Here is a 15,918-nt window from a genome sequence, read left to right on the forward strand (position 1 = left end):
GATTAGGGAGAGGACGTCGAGTGGATTAGTCAACATTCACTTGAACCTCTATAAATCCGGTTGTGTCATCTCTAACCTTTAAACCCTTTACTTAATTTTTATTTGTTTGTTTTTATAAGTTGTGAAAACGGTTTAATAAAGTCATAGTTCATTAAAATCAGATAAAAATATTATAAAAACTATCCCCCCCCCCCCCATTTAGTTTTCTACATAAAGGAAGAAAAAAAAAGCAAAAGAAAGCATTATTACAAAGGGAGCATTTTCCTCTTGAAGATGATCAAACCAAGCGTTCTCTATTGTCGAAGTACTATGGAAATTGAATCTAGTTCAGTGTGTTTTTATTTTTAGTTCATTTTAATGCATTGTAAGATGTTAAATTTTCACTTAACTTGTAATGCAATTGTTTTTTTTTTTTTGTAAGCGCAAGATTATTTGGAATTATACTTTATCTTCATTTTCCATTTGTAGATACAAAATATAACATTATCTCTATATAATATTATAAATTTTTGTATGCCAAGATTATCTATCAAATTAGTCTTTTCTTTATTTTCCATTTGTCAAATTTTTATTGGATCGCTGGATTTCCTATATAAAATAAATCTTACATTTTCTCTTTACTATTATAAATTTTTGTATCTCAGAGATTATCTAGTAAATTTAACTTATCTTTAGTGTCCATTTGTCAAATTTTAATTCGATCGTTGGATTTTCTTTAGATAAATAATCTAACATTATCTATATTTAATAGTTTAAAATCAGACAATATCTAACAATTTTTGTACAAATAATGTGTATGAACATGCATTATTATCAATCCAAAAATATTCATTTCTAAAACGTCTAGCAGTGAAAAATCATCTGCGAGTTCCGATTCATCAAGTTTGAGTGAGTGTTATGAATGGGAAGAACATTTTTTTCCAAGTTGATCTACAAATTAAAGTTATCATGTTTAAATTACTCATAAACTTGTCTTCCACATCAAGAAGGAGGTATTGTGATTGGGAATGTGATCAATGTGAAGCACATTTGATGGAAGATTACTTTGTTGGAAACCCCACATATGATCAAACAACTTTTTAGTGTAGATTTCACATGCAAAAACCACTATTCCTTCGCATTGTGAAGCTATTACCGCCAATGATATATGTTTTCAACAAAGACTTGATGCCACATGGCAGAGGTAGACAAGGTCTTTCACCACTGCAAAAATGTACCGGAGCTATGGAGGTGTTAGTGTATGGGAAATCAGTAGATGCACATGATGAATATTTGAGAATAAGTGCCACAACAACAAGGACTTCTCTAGAAAAGTACGTAGAACTAGTTATTTCATGCTTCAGTCAAGAGTATATTTCAATGCTCAATGATGTAGACTTAGTAAGACTACTCCATGTTGGGGAAGAGCTTGAGTTCCCGAAAAATGGTAGGAAACATTGATTTTATGCATTAGGAATGAAAAAATTGTCCCACCGCTTGGACCGAGCAATATGCAAGTGGAAGTGATAAACCAACAATCATTTTAGAGACGGATATATCGTATGACTTATGGATATGACATGCATTATTTGAAACACTAGATACATGCAAATGACATAAATGCCCATGCCGATCTCCTTTGTTTGATGATATATTGTCAAGTCACACACCAAATGTTAGTTACGCTGTGAACGAGCGAGAATATAATAGAACATACTATCTCACTGATGGCATGCACCATTCATGGGTTGCCTTTGTTAAGTCAATAACTTCTCCACAACTTCAAAAACAAAAAAAAAATTCGCTAAACATCATGTGGCCATTAGAAAAGATGTTGAACAAGCATTTGGAGTTCTACAAGCTCTCTTTGCATTCTTCAACACCCATATCTTACTTAGGATAAGGATATGATGAGTAAAGTTATAATTTCATGCATAATCATTCATAATATAATCGTTGAGGATGAGCGAGACACATATCTTCATTATTATGATCCATCTAGGTGATAGGCCTACCAATCGGCGACGAAGAACCTTTGTTGAAGATGATGAACAACCCTTTCAATACTCCACTGAACGAGTTGCAAGTCTATCAAATTATATGACCAACAGGGAACAACTTCGTAATAGAGAAGCTCACAAGGCTCTAAAAATGACTTAATTGAGCATATATGACAAAAGTTTTCTAGTGATGAATAATAAAATAGTTTGTATCATGTGTATGTTAGATTATGTTTAATTATGTTTGATTATGTTTAATGTTATTTGCTTCTTTAATGTTTTCATTTTATTATAATTTTATCTATTTAAAAAATTTATATTTGTTTTTATATTAAATATAAATAATTAATTTGTTTCAAAAAATTATTATTTTTATTATTTCTAACATTTTTTTTATAATAAAGAATAATTATAAATCATATTTACTTAATAAAATATTGGTTTAGTTTGGGTTGGCTTGGGTTGGGTTGTAATAGTGAGTGAAATAGTGTAACATCCTACTTTTGACAATTATATAAAAAATAATTTCGTTTATTTATAGTGTTTTATTATTTAGTTAAGTTAAATAAAAATAATAAAGTGTGGGCTTGAACAATAAAAGATGGAATAAGGGATGGTGATGGGTCTTAGGTCCATGGGCTTAAGGGTATATAAACCCCCTTAAACCTCCCTAAAACCCTCATTTCCATCTTCTAGCCTCCATACACACTCAAAACACACACAAACACACTCTCTTTATCACGGACCGAGATCCGGGGAAAAGACCCGAGCTTGTTGGTGGTAGAGCATCTCTACGGGCAAGATAGACGCCAAGACTAGATCGTGTTCGTGAAACCAATTCATCTAAGGTATGTTTCATAACGAAAAGCTTCCGTGTTTAAGTTCGGCTCACTTGGTAATCCTAGATCTAGCTAGATCGGGCTTCATAATCAATAATGGTTTAAACTTTATTGCAAAACGAGCTAGATCTTGGACGAGTATAGAAACGGAGATGGTTAAAAGACGAAATAATAGTAAGAATGTGTTAGTTGCATTTTTTGGCATGTTTTATAACACCAAACACCCAATTTTAGCCATATATAATGCATTTATCATACATATATCACATTTTTTTGTGAATTGTTTGTTTTGTGGAACGGAATCTACTTTGGATTGCTTATTGTTTTTTTTAGGTGCGGAGCGTTTGTCAGAAGCCATGAGCTAAACAGGTGGATTTGTGTCAACAGTTGATCATAGGACAAGGAGCTAAATTATGATATAAACTGACACAAGGAGCTAAATTAAAGATGTTAGAGCCGATGATTGAGAATAACAATTTACTTATGAGAGTGATTAAACCTCAAAATAAACATATAATATTTATATTGAGTGGCCATCAAATGAAAAGGGGGATAAAACGTAAATTTGATTTAATTTGTTTTAGGCTTAAAACCCAGCCCAAGTACCGGGCCCACAACATTTTGGAGGGTTTTAAGAGGATGAAGGATCTATCGTTTGGACGGCATCTGTCCGAAGAGAAGAAGATTATTATTTTCTGGTTTTGTGAGTTTATGTTTTCTTTCAGGTTTGGTTTGATTGGTTTAGTAATCATGTCCAGCTAAATCAATTTAATTTCAGCACTATGATATTTTGATTTTAATTCGAAACTCATGTGAAACAGTTGTGTGATTTGTTTTAATGGTTTGTTTGTGTGGTTCTTGATCTTAAACCCGGTTCCACTCCGGTATATATTAGATTGTTATTAAACTTGATCACCTTATTAATTTTTCTAATAAGGTTCATCAATATTTAAAACCCTAATCAGTTTTTAAGATTGGTAAAAGGAACAAATAATATTTTGTGTTTGTCTATGAACTAAAAATCATTATAGAATTAAACAATATAATTAAACACTCCGAACGGCGTGTGTGTTTGATTGTAATCGATATTTCTATCACGCAACCCGCACACTAAGATCCGAACGGCGTGAGCTTGGAGTAGCGGGTTGGCTCTAATCACCGAACGGCGTGTGGTTAGACATTAGATAGAGTGGATGTCCGAACGGCGTGACGTCTAGTATTTGATACAAACCATTTAACTAAAAATCATTGCACCATAATTGTTAATGATCATAAGCTAGAATTAAATCAATTAATTGCCTTAGTGTTGGAATTAGTTTTTATATATTTGAATTCACTTTTCTTTTATAAATTTGTTTTCGTTAATTTCAAGTTTAAATCAAAACCCCCTTTTAAAACAATCGTGTCTGGACCTGAAATATTTTTTGTATAATTTAGTTAATCTGTATCCTTGAGGACACGAACCTTGTTTTCGCTCGTACTATTTTTAGTGTGTAAGTTGGTTTATTTTATTTGTTGGATTCGACACCCATCAAAATAATGGCTGTAGCAACATATAAATGAAATGAAAGTAATGTATGCATATAATAGCAATATTATTAATAATGATAAGAACATCAGCATCAGGGCTTCTTATGATAGAAAGAAAAGAAAGAAGGAAAAAGACCCATTCGATTACATCATTCGGCTATATGACTCGATTACATGATTCGATTAAAACCAGATCCTAATGAGATTAAGTCTCATTATTAAGCCTCATTCGATCTGATTAAGCCTCATTTGATCCGATTAAGCCTCATTCGATCTGATTAAGTCTTATTCGATTCGATTAAGCCTCATTCGATTCGATTCGATTAAGTCTCATTCTATTCGATTAAGACCCGTTCGACTAGTTCAATTCGATTCGATTAGGATTCATTCGATTAGAATTTCTGATGAACTTTTAGTAAAGGACTGTTAATGTAAATAAAAATTTTCCAAGCTGATTCGGCAGCTCGACCCCAGCTAGGGGCTTTCCCCTTGGACCCTGCTAGGGGCTGCTGCCCCTAGACCCCGCTGCAAGGGACGTTTCCCCCGGACCCCCGTAGCTAGGGGTTACAATAATTTAGAAGTATGATATATTTAGAAGTAGTTAATTGATATTATAATTGTTACACCGATAGCCGTGCACAACTGGGGGTAATCGTAAACTCAGCAAAATGAACAAGATACAAGTGAGTTTATAGCCTAATTTTCCTTGTTATGTTTTTGGGACTGTGTGCATACTCAATGTGAATAGTATTAACACTTACCTTAAGTGGTAAGTGTATGTTATATGAATGTGTATGAATGAGGTTAAGAATATGTATGAAAATATATAACAAAATGTCCATGTAAAGAAATGTATGTATGGTTGTATGGAAAGAAGAGACCAGACCCTAATAATATCTGAGATAGCAGGGACCAGACCCTAATAATATCTTAGATAGAAGGAACCAAACCCTAATTATATCTGAGACAGAATGGACTAGACCCTAATAATATCTTAGACAGAAAGGACCAGACCATAATAATATCTAAGACATAAGGGACCAGACCCTACTAATATCTGAGATGGTAAAGATAGGTATGCATGTAGTATGAAAGTATGAAGGTATGAAGGTATGAGAGAATGTATGAATGTATGTATGTTTGGAATGAAGGTAAACATGTAAAGTATATAATATGTATCTTCGGATGCGTATATGTAAGTAAGTGTATGATTGTATGTTGTCTGATTAACTAGAACTCACTCAGCGGAACTGACTTTTAGTATGCACGCAGGTGAATAGGCTTAGGCAGCCCGCTTGAATGAAGACACATGGCATTGGACTGAAGATACTGACATCTTGAGAAGAACGTTATGCTGTCATTTCTAATTATGTTTTTATTTTGAAAGACAAATTTAAATGATGTTAAGACAAGATTTGAAAGATTATGTAATAAATGGTTGACTTATTATATTCCGTGAAAGTTTTAATTAACTTTGATATTTAGAACTGTGTTTATGAGTAAATCCAACGTCAAAGTAGGGAAACGGGACCGGGGCCTTACAAATAATGGATTGGGTTGGATTGAGTTGTGTAGATAAGAGAGAGAGAGAGAGAGAGAGAGAGAGACTAATTTTTTAATATTAATGTCGGTTTGGTTGGGTGGGCGTGATAGTGGATAGTTACATAAGAATAACCTAAAGGCTTACATAAGCGTTACAACATGAATGACATAAGTGCTGTCATCACTTTAAGAGTGATTAAACCTACGTTATTTTAAACACACTATTACATAAAATACATAAATATGACTGAATTAACCTTGAAGATTTATTGATATTTTTGTACATACGAATGGAGAGACGGTGAGAGATAGAGGGTATAGTAGATAATATGAAAATTCAGGAACAAGTAATAACTTCTTGAAATATTTTGGTAATTTTATATAAAGAAAATTAGTTTTATAGTTTGTAGTTTTGAATTTTAAACCAAAATGAAATAGAAGTCATCAAACCTCTCTTATTCGGGTATCTTATGTTTAAATAGACTTATTTCACCTATATGATTGGTTGGTATTAAAGAATGTGACAGTGGACGGAGATCGCATAATGAGATATTACACCGCAATTATTTGACGCTAACAAATAACAACACTTTTTAGTAGCTTCACATAAAGGCGGGTGCTCGCTCAAGGCAAATTTATTCGAGTTAACTTGTGTTATAGAATATATCAAACAAACTCTAAAATGTGCTCAAAGTTGACACCAAGAAAACCAAATCACCATAATTGAATTTTGAGTAAACACTTAGACTTGATATAATCCCAAACTTGTACCATTTTGTACGTGAATATGCTTCTAGCTGCTCTACAATGTATTAGACCATGTGTAGTAGATGGAGCCCCTTTGTGGACGTTATGCGACATGTGACGCCACGTCAACATTGGGGCTTTTTGGCTAAAATGGTTGTAGTGGATGGACCCTCTTCAAATCATTACCCTATTATTATTTTATTATTATATTTTATTATCATAATAAACAAAAAACAAACCCCACCAATCAGATTCCACCATTTCCCCCCACACTCCCCCACCTGGCGCTGTGTAGGAAGCCCCCCCCCCCCCCCCCTCCAATGCGCCCCGGTAAGATGTCATGTCGTAGTCTCAAGAAGAACACCTTGACCGAGCTTTGCACGAAACAGGCGAATTAAGGAAGAAAATCGCTACTAAGAGTAGCAAGAAGAAGAATATCGGAGATAAACTGCTTCACAAGTGACAAAATGAAAAAGATGATCAACAACTACATGAAAGACTAAAGATCTTCTCCGATGATAGTTCGTTGTGTTAAGTTATAATAATTGTTAAGTGTAAAAGTGTTGAGTGTGAACGTAAGAAATATATATATGTGTGTGTGTGTGTGTGTTTATGTGTACCAATATATATCATTTCACGATATATATATATATATATAATAAATATGTGTGTTTTAAGAAAAGAATATATTTATTTCAGAAAGTCGAACCAAGAAAAATCTCATAATGAAGAAGCTTCTCAAGAAAGAAGCAACTGTGCATGAACTGAACCTGCTCAGCAAATTCCTGAGCAATTAATCAAACAAATCCAAGAAATGATCACGAAAGATGCGAGAGCAGAATCTAATTGAAAAAGCGAATCCAGACAATCCCATCGCACCGTTCAAACCCGAAAATTAATCAAATCTAAATCACACCCTAACCCATCTCACCACGAAGAAAGTGCCCGTGATTCAAACACGGGAGATGACTTCAATAGAAAATTCAAAAATAAGTTAAGAATCGAGGGTTGTTCGTTCAAAGATTTCAAGAACTTTAGCCCCAAAGAATTCTATGGCGACAAGGGCGCCATTGCTACGCTTAGGTGGCTAGAAGAGATGGAATCTATAGTAATAATTAGCAAGTGCGCTGAGCGAGAGAAGATTCAATATACCACGCAAATGTTCAAGGGAGAAGCATTGGAGTGGTGAACACTCTAATCCCGAGCAAAGGAAGGGAGCCGCTATATCAACTACAATGGGAGGAATTTAAGGAGATTTTGTTGGCAAAGGTTTTCCCGATACACGAAACCGACTTGATCCAATCGTAGTTTCTTAACCACGAGGTGGTTGGAACAAATTTTCATGAATACAATACCAATTTCAAGAGTATTGTAGACTTGTACCCTAGCTGGTAACGCCAGAATCCAGCAAAGTGACCCGATACATTTGGGGTCTCCCGCGAGAAATTCACGACATAGTAACCACCTCCTCCTCCTCCTCCTCCTCCGCCTTGTCATCGATCATGTGCTCGTTATTTTTCAAATGTCGATTGATTATATCGGACGAAGATGGAGAATCCATTTTGTTGGTGTTTTGAGTAGAAACTTTATAAAAAATTGTGAAGATTGGTGTATGGTTTGTAGAGATTTAAAAAGTTTAGATGTTTGGTGATTATATAAAGAAAATAATTGATTTTTTTAAAATAGTCGTTAATAACGGCTATGTTAACCAAAAAGAGAAGAAGCTTGGCGCTTTGTGGAAAGCGCCCTGGGGCGTTGTTCCTGACGCCATGGTTTGGGGTAGTGCCCCACTACAAAGGTCTAAGGAACATTGAAAATCAAAGCCTTAAGAAAGCCAATCCCTTAGACAATATTCCTCCCATGGAGAATTATCAAACTTTAAACATTAAACATGTAATATATCACCCTATAGAACAAGTCAAAAGGAACCTAAAACAAAGAGTTACTAGGTCAAAAATACAAAGCCTTTTGTCTTTTGTAGCATATGTGTCAAAAAAAAAAATATCGAACCCAAGAACGTAAAAGATGCTTTTAAGGATGAGAGTTGGGTTGTAGCATGCAAGATAAATTAAACCAATTCACTAGAAATCAAGTGTGGGAATTAGTCTCTCCACCTAACGGTTATATCATCTTAGGAACCTAGTGGGGCTTTAGGATTAAGATGAATAAAAATGACATTGTTACTAGAAACAAAGCTAGATTAGTGTTATGTACCCAACCCACGTTAATCATTCATCACTAATCCCATGTTCCTATTTTCCCTGCATGATCTTTCATGTATTTATTTTCTTTTATTTTTAATTGTTAAGTAATTAGTGGGGTAGTTACCTTATTTTTAGTTGTGTAGGTTTATTTGTAAAGGCTATATAAAGCCAAAGTCAAGATTCTTAATTATGATGAATGAAATATTATGATTTGATTAAATCAAAGTCTCTTCCAAAAATTTATGAATTCTATTCCGGTTTCCGTCTATGTTATGTACCCAACCCACGTTAATCATTCATCACTAATCCCATGTTCCTATTTTCCCTGCATGATCTTTCATGTATTTATTTTCTTTTATTTTTAATTGTTAAGTAATTAGTGGGGTAGTTACCTTATCTTTAGTTGTGTAGGTTTATTTGTAAAGGCTATATAAAGCCAAAGTCAGTATTCTTAATTATGATGAATGAAATATTATGTTTTGATTAAATTAGAGTCTCTTCTAAAAATCTATGAATTCTATTCTGGTTTCCGTCTATTTTCTTTGAATCATTTGATTAACGAACGAGGTTCGTAACAATTAGTTACCCAAAAATTTGATCAACAAGAAGACATTGACTGTGAAGAAATTTTAACTCCGGTTGATGGATACTACTTACTTTAGCTTATAAACCAAACAACACAATCATAAAGAGACTAATTAGGAAAAAAGGAACGTAACCCAACAGAGCTCCTTTCCCTATTATTGCCACTCGAAGTTATAAACTTTTGGCTTTTCAAGGATGTCCTTGTTAAAGGTTTAAACAAACAAATAAGAAGGGAAAATTCTCAAATATGTCATTCGAGGAGAGAAAGTCTCAAAATAGATTATAAGTTTCAAATTTTTCATGAATAATCCATCAAAATCAATCTCCATCATGACATTTGGTTTCCCGTTGTGACATTTGGTTTCGTGCCAAATCCGTAAGATTTCAAAGTCTGACCTGTGAGATTTCAAAGGAAATCCGTCTGACCCGTGAGATTTCAAGCCCAATCTGTATGACTCGTGACATTTCAAGCCAAATCCGTTTCCTTAAAAGCCATCTCCCCCGTGAGATTTGGGAAAAGTTTGAATTCACCTCGTTTTGATCGAAAACCACCAACTCATTTCTTTGAAATAATCTCGATTAATCTTTGTCACCATCTCCGCCCTTCAACATCCAACATCACCATCTCCGGCCACCTTCGGCTACACTATCTCCAACCACCGTCGCATTCACCATCCCTGGCCATCGTCGTATTCACCATCCAACATCACCATATCCGCCCACTATTGCCTTCATCATCCAACATCACCATATTCGACCACCAGCCTTCACCATCCAACAACATATCCTGCAACCGTTGTCTTCGTGCTAACCTCCATTTTGTGGTGAATCAACTTCGTCGTCTTCCAACATCAACATATCTGCATCACGTCATCTTCTCCATTTTCCGACAAGTGGCAGTAGTGGTGGTGAATCAATGGTGGAATGAGGTGGATTCAATTTTTTTCAAAAACTCACGGAGGAAACTGTTTTTGTTTGAAATCTCACGGGTCGACGGATTTCCTTTGAAATTTCACGAGTGGGTGTCATCATCTTTACACGTGTCACTCTTTCATTGAGGGACGAAAATCATCGACGGGAAACCAAATGTCACAACGGAGATGAATTTTGGTGGCCTATTTGAAACTCTCTCTCCTCAAATAGCCTATTTTAAGATGTACTCAAATGGCCTATATGCAAAACTTTTGTTTGGCCATTGCTTTTGTTTTTGTGTTGTATGTCTGTCATAATACCATTCTAGAATACAAATTTAGATTTTGTCAAAATATATTTTAGAAAAGAAAAGAAAACATTTAAGAATATTTGAAATTGAACTAGTGTCTTTGTGGAATAATTGTACAAAGGTCTAAATGTGGTTATGTGGGTCCAGTAAGCAATAACGACTCTCTCAATGAATAAAGTACCATACAATTTAATGATTCAATAATGTCTTTATAGTTGAAGCAATTTACGTATTTGGCCACTGATTTGGACTGTGCAACCATTTTTCAGTAAAAAAAAAATATCTGTTGACATATTGTTAGCTCCACCCCTTATTATTGTTCAATAGATAGACAATTCAATCATTGTACACCAAAGTACTATTTTTGTGTAATTTAAGAAGACAAATTAATATTGAAAGGTTATTAATGTAATTTAAAAACTGGCAAATCATTCAACTTATTCATTGTTTTGCTAAAAACATTTCAGTCAAATGTATACATAACTATCAGTACTTTATAAAAAAAAAAATCAACTTCAGATGCAAATGTACTAGCAAAGTGCCAGCATATGCTTTATCTGTCATAAAAGTAATATCAACTTTAAAAAAGAGAAATACAACTATAGGTGTAAATTATTCGAGTCTGCTATGCCGTCTTAAAATTGATTTACAAAAAACATCGATATGATCGGCTATATCTCGCTTCAAAGCACGAAAACATGGATTTTCAAAGGTACAATTATGGTTGAAAAACAGGTTTCAAAATTACAGCCATGGTTAAGTTGGTGAACCATTGTCACTGAACCAGTATCCTACATCTCAACACGGTCCCAATCAATTGGTTCGTCTTTTAAGGCGTATTCTGATAGCTGGAGCCTGTTACGACCCAACTTCCCCATTACCGAAAGACCTGAAGACAATTTACACGCGATTATGTGATTTTGATTAATAATCGGATAATTTAATAAAATATCAAAACTGGGGTTACTTTGAGCAGAGGGCCACAGTGGGTACAACATCTGCCTTTAGTAGGGCTGTAAACAAGTTAACGAGCCGAGCTTGTTTATTTTAATGAGCGGAAAAGCTCTAGCCAGCCTGTGGCTCGTCAAGCGGGATCCTTTAAATCTTTTTACACATTGATTTATTTAAATAATAATTTTTTAATGTACACACAATGCTTTTTTTTATAATTCGATACCGGCACTCGCTAGATCAACTGGATGAGAAACCTCAAAATAAACAAAGTCGTGATATGCCCAAAAGGTATCGAAACATGTTTGGTTCGTTGTTTTCTTGATTATTAAGTTAAAAAAATTAATAATTTTTTTCTTTTATAAAGTAACAAAAATTATTATTTAAAATTTAATCAATTTAAAAATAATAATAAACAAAAAAGAAAAAAAAACAAAAAATAACGAAAACAAAAAAAGGTAATATATAACATTGGTTTTAATTTAAATGAGCTCGAAGAGTCATTTAACGAGCAAGCCACGGGCCGAGCCAGCCCTTGCTCGGCTTGTTTACAAACCGAGCGAGCTCAGCTAGGCTCGTTTAAAAACAAGCTTTTTTCGAGCAAGCCACAAGGTTTTTAAATAAACCTTATATGAGTGTAATATTATTGTGTCCGTTTGCTTGTTACAAATTAATAAAATAAAAACGTACAATAACTAACATACCTTCGACTACTTTATAAAGAGCAGACCACCATCTATCCTTGGGGATGTGGGCCCGTTCAAGTGATTCTTCAATATCTTTATCATGTTCACCTTTCAAAACACCCTGAAGAGTAAAAACTGCATCTTTTGTTTTCTTCAGGATATTATTATCATCTTCGGTTTCAATCTGCGTGAGATCGTTTTGAGATGAACTGAGGCTAGAGGCAAGTGCGAACCGAGCAGCAGCTGCCCACCGCGTGGAGGCCAGCCACCTCTTCTGACCATCTATTGCTACCTTCTCTGCTTTCTCTCCTTCTGCCCCAAATGCTAAGTTTCTTAAATATTGCGCATTTGCAGCCCCTGTACTTTGCACCATTTTAGAGAAAGCAGTATGTTCATCTTGCAGAAGTTTGACCGGGGCATCGTACTCAACAACCTAGGATAACAAACATACCGACAACTTAGGATAACAACAACCTAGGATAATAAAAAAAGCAAATAACTCCTCTTTCAGACGTGAAGAAATGGATTGCGTAAAGGAAGCAATCTCATCCTGTTTAATTATGAATCGGTAAACAGTCACCTAAAAGTGTGTATTTAAATCCACAAAATTTCCTGAATAACTTTACCAAAATCATGTGATATTAGTAGAAATGGTAATTTAAATCCAATAATGTAAACATGGGTCAATTTGCATTCTATGCTATTGATAAAAGGGTCAGGTTGAATGAGCAAACTCTAAATTAATAGCAAAAAGTCAAAGAACATATAGTCATATACTCTTTTTAAGTTTTTATAATAGGTATGTTTGGAAAAGTAAATAGCTTTAATAGTAGGCTTTCTAGTCACATCTAACATTTTAGTTATATAGAAAAAGGGGAAATATTGTTTTGATGAATGTTTATATACCTGACCAGCATCGAGCAGAAGAATACGGTCACAATCAATAATCGTATTAAGACGGTGAGCAATAATAATCATAGTGCATGACTTGAATTCTTCACGGATGGTCTTTTGGATAAGTGCATCTGTTCTAACATCAACAGCAGCAGTTGCTTCATCAAGAACAAGAATCTTTGATCTCCTTAACAATGCACGCGAAAGACTTAACAACTGTCGTTGTCCAACACTGAAATTCTCTCCAGCCTCTGACACCTTTAACACAACAAAAACAAAATTATAAAAGTCAAATAAAACAGCTTGCTTAAAGTAAATGCAAGAAACGGGAAATAAACGTGTACCTCAGCATCTAAACCCAATGGATTCCTCCTAATAACATCCTTAAGATGGGCCCGCTCTAAAGATTCCCAAAGATCCGGATCATTGTGCTCGTTGAACGGATCGAGGTTAAATCTCACAGTCCCTATAATAAACAATTATATTAAGTCAAGAAAAAAAACTTAAAAATTCAGGGTACAGTTAGACAACCCAGATTAGTTATAACAAGAAATACATATTTTCTTTGTTGATAAATTATCCTAATTTACTTTTTTTGTCCACAAGCAATCATTACTTGAATGAAAATTTCCAGTAATCTGGTATCTACTTTCCATTCAGTTCTAATACCATAAATTTTTATAATCATGTTACACACGCTAAAATTTATGGAAAAAGCGTTTCGGGTTAACCCGAATTAATACAAAATAACCGTTTTAACCCCGACCATCTTACCCTTCCCAATAGGGGGCAAATGAACCAGACGTTCAGTGCTTCATTTATGTTCGTTTATTTAGTGAACAAACAAACATAAACAATATTTTTGTTCAGTTAGTTAAATGAATGAGCATAAACACATGCCACGTTCGTTCATTTATTGTTCATATTTACTTTTAATTGGTATTTGCTGAATTATGTTCATTTATATTTGTATGTCTGATCGTTTATAACCGTTTGTGTTTGTTAACATTTGTGAACCATTCATTTATACTTTTAGTGAACGAACATGAACAAGAAAACTCGTTCAATTAATCGTTCATGTTCAACTGTTTGCTCGGTTAAAGTTAAACAAACGAACACAAAAGCGCCCCTTTTGTGTTCGTTCAGTTCGTTTACTATATTAGCAGAATCGATGTACCTGAGAAGAGAACAGGTGCTTGAGGTATGATACCAAGAACCTTGCGGAGATCGGTCAACCCAAACTTTGCAATATCACAATTATCAATAATTATCTTTCCTCTTTCAAGTTCCACAATCCTAAACAATGCATTAAGCATACTCGACTTCCCGGCTCCGGTTCTTCCCACTATTCCAATCTTATCACTCGGAGGAATAAAAAAAGTCAAACCATGCAACACAGGAGGAAGTTCGGGCCTATACCGCAAAACAACGTCTTCAAACTTTATAGAACCCGATGAAGGCCAGCCAGGTGGCGGTCGGCTATCTTCAATTACAGGTGGAGCCTCAGAAGGCAATTCAATATAAGTCCCGACACGTTCAACCGCATTCAAACTGTTTTCAGCTAAACTTGCGAGTCGAAGGACAGCTGTCAGTAAACTTGTGATGTTTAATGCATAACTTAGAAGTAACCCCATGGTGGATGCAAATGCTTCTTGGTTTCTTGCTTTGCCATTTTGCATAACTGCAAAAGTGGCGGTTAGCCAGATCATGAGACCGCCAACGGTTTCTAATCTGATTGCGAGCCAGCGGTTTGCACTCATGTTGACTAACGTGAACCGGATGTTATTGTCCATGGAGTTTCCGTTAATCTTGGCCATTCGATCGTAGGCTTTATATGCACGGATGGTGGATAGACCGTTTAGTGCTTCCCCAAATTGTGCATACACAGGAGACCTTGTGATGGAATCCATTCGTTTTACTTCACGGGCCGTGCTCTGAAGAAACCAAAAGTCGGTAAATTAAATATTAAAAAAATACTGGAAGAAATGGGTTGATTTGGGTTGTATTTTATCTCTTCGGTAAAATGAATATTAAAAAGTTACTAGAAAAAATGGGTCGATTTGGGTTGTATTTTATCTCTATAAAGTCAAATATGCCAAAACAAAAAATTTACTTAAAAAGAAACGGGCCAAATGGGTGGATCTAGGGGTGTGCATGGGTTGGTTTTGGACTCAAAACCAAAGCAAAAACCAAGTTTCAATTTTTAAGATTTAAAAAATAGTTTGGTTTTGGTTTGGTTTTCGGTTTTGGTTTGAGTTTAAATTTTTAAGATTTAAAAAATAGTTTGGTTTTGGTTTGGTTTTCGGTTTTGTTTTCTCATTTGGGCTTGAAAGTTTTTGGTCGAAAAATAGTTAGCCCAAAATAAAGAATTGGAACCTAAACTTTGGGCCTAAACCTTTTGTTAATTAATAATTAATTAATTATAAATATACTTGGGTTGCCCTATTTATTAAATTCTTGTGAATTACTTAAAAAGTAAAAACAAAAGATGAAAATCCACAATTCGGTTTTTATGGTTTTATTTACATGCAAAAACGAACCGAAAGTTTGTTTTATATGAAAACCAAAAACCAAACCGTCGGTTTTTGTCTCGGTTTGGTGTTTCGGTTTCATGCATACTCGTGAATCACAAGTTACCTAAAGTGTATTTTTAATGCATACAACCTCCTAAGCTAGAGGTGCACAAATCGGGTTTTTGGCCCAAACCGGTTTGGGTTGGGTCAAAGAAAATCAAACCGG

At 34.6% G+C, this 15,918-nt stretch overlaps 2 protein-coding genes across 2 annotated transcripts in view; both read right to left on the bottom strand.

Annotated features, from left to right (window-relative positions):
* LOC143622433 (photosystem I reaction center subunit psaK, chloroplastic-like) overlaps window positions 1-15,918 on the bottom strand; it is a 154,189-nt gene that overhangs the window by 34,274 nt on the left and 103,997 nt on the right. The gene's annotated exons all lie outside the window — the stretch shown is intronic.
* LOC143622421 (ABC transporter C family member 2-like) overlaps window positions 11,310-15,918 on the bottom strand; it is a 15,494-nt gene continuing 10,885 nt past the window's right edge. Inside the window, exons 24-28 of the mRNA XM_077093580.1 lie at window positions 14,357-15,113; window positions 13,524-13,645; window positions 13,192-13,437; window positions 12,304-12,718; window positions 11,310-11,537 (exon numbers count right to left, since the gene is read on the bottom strand). Of these exons, the coding sequence (XP_076949695.1) occupies window positions 11,440-11,537; window positions 12,304-12,718; window positions 13,192-13,437; window positions 13,524-13,645; window positions 14,357-15,113 (1,638 nt within the window). The 3' untranslated portion in view covers window positions 11,310-11,439. The remainder of the gene's footprint in view (window positions 11,538-12,303; window positions 12,719-13,191; window positions 13,438-13,523; window positions 13,646-14,356; window positions 15,114-15,918) is intronic.

The sequence above is a fragment of the Bidens hawaiensis genome, unplaced genomic scaffold (genome assembly GCF_021521415.1).
Source record: "Bidens hawaiensis isolate Kalapana, Puna unplaced genomic scaffold, B.hawaiensis_p1.1 tig00000326_1, whole genome shotgun sequence".
NCBI lineage: Eukaryota > Viridiplantae > Streptophyta > Magnoliopsida > Asterales > Asteraceae > Bidens > Bidens hawaiensis.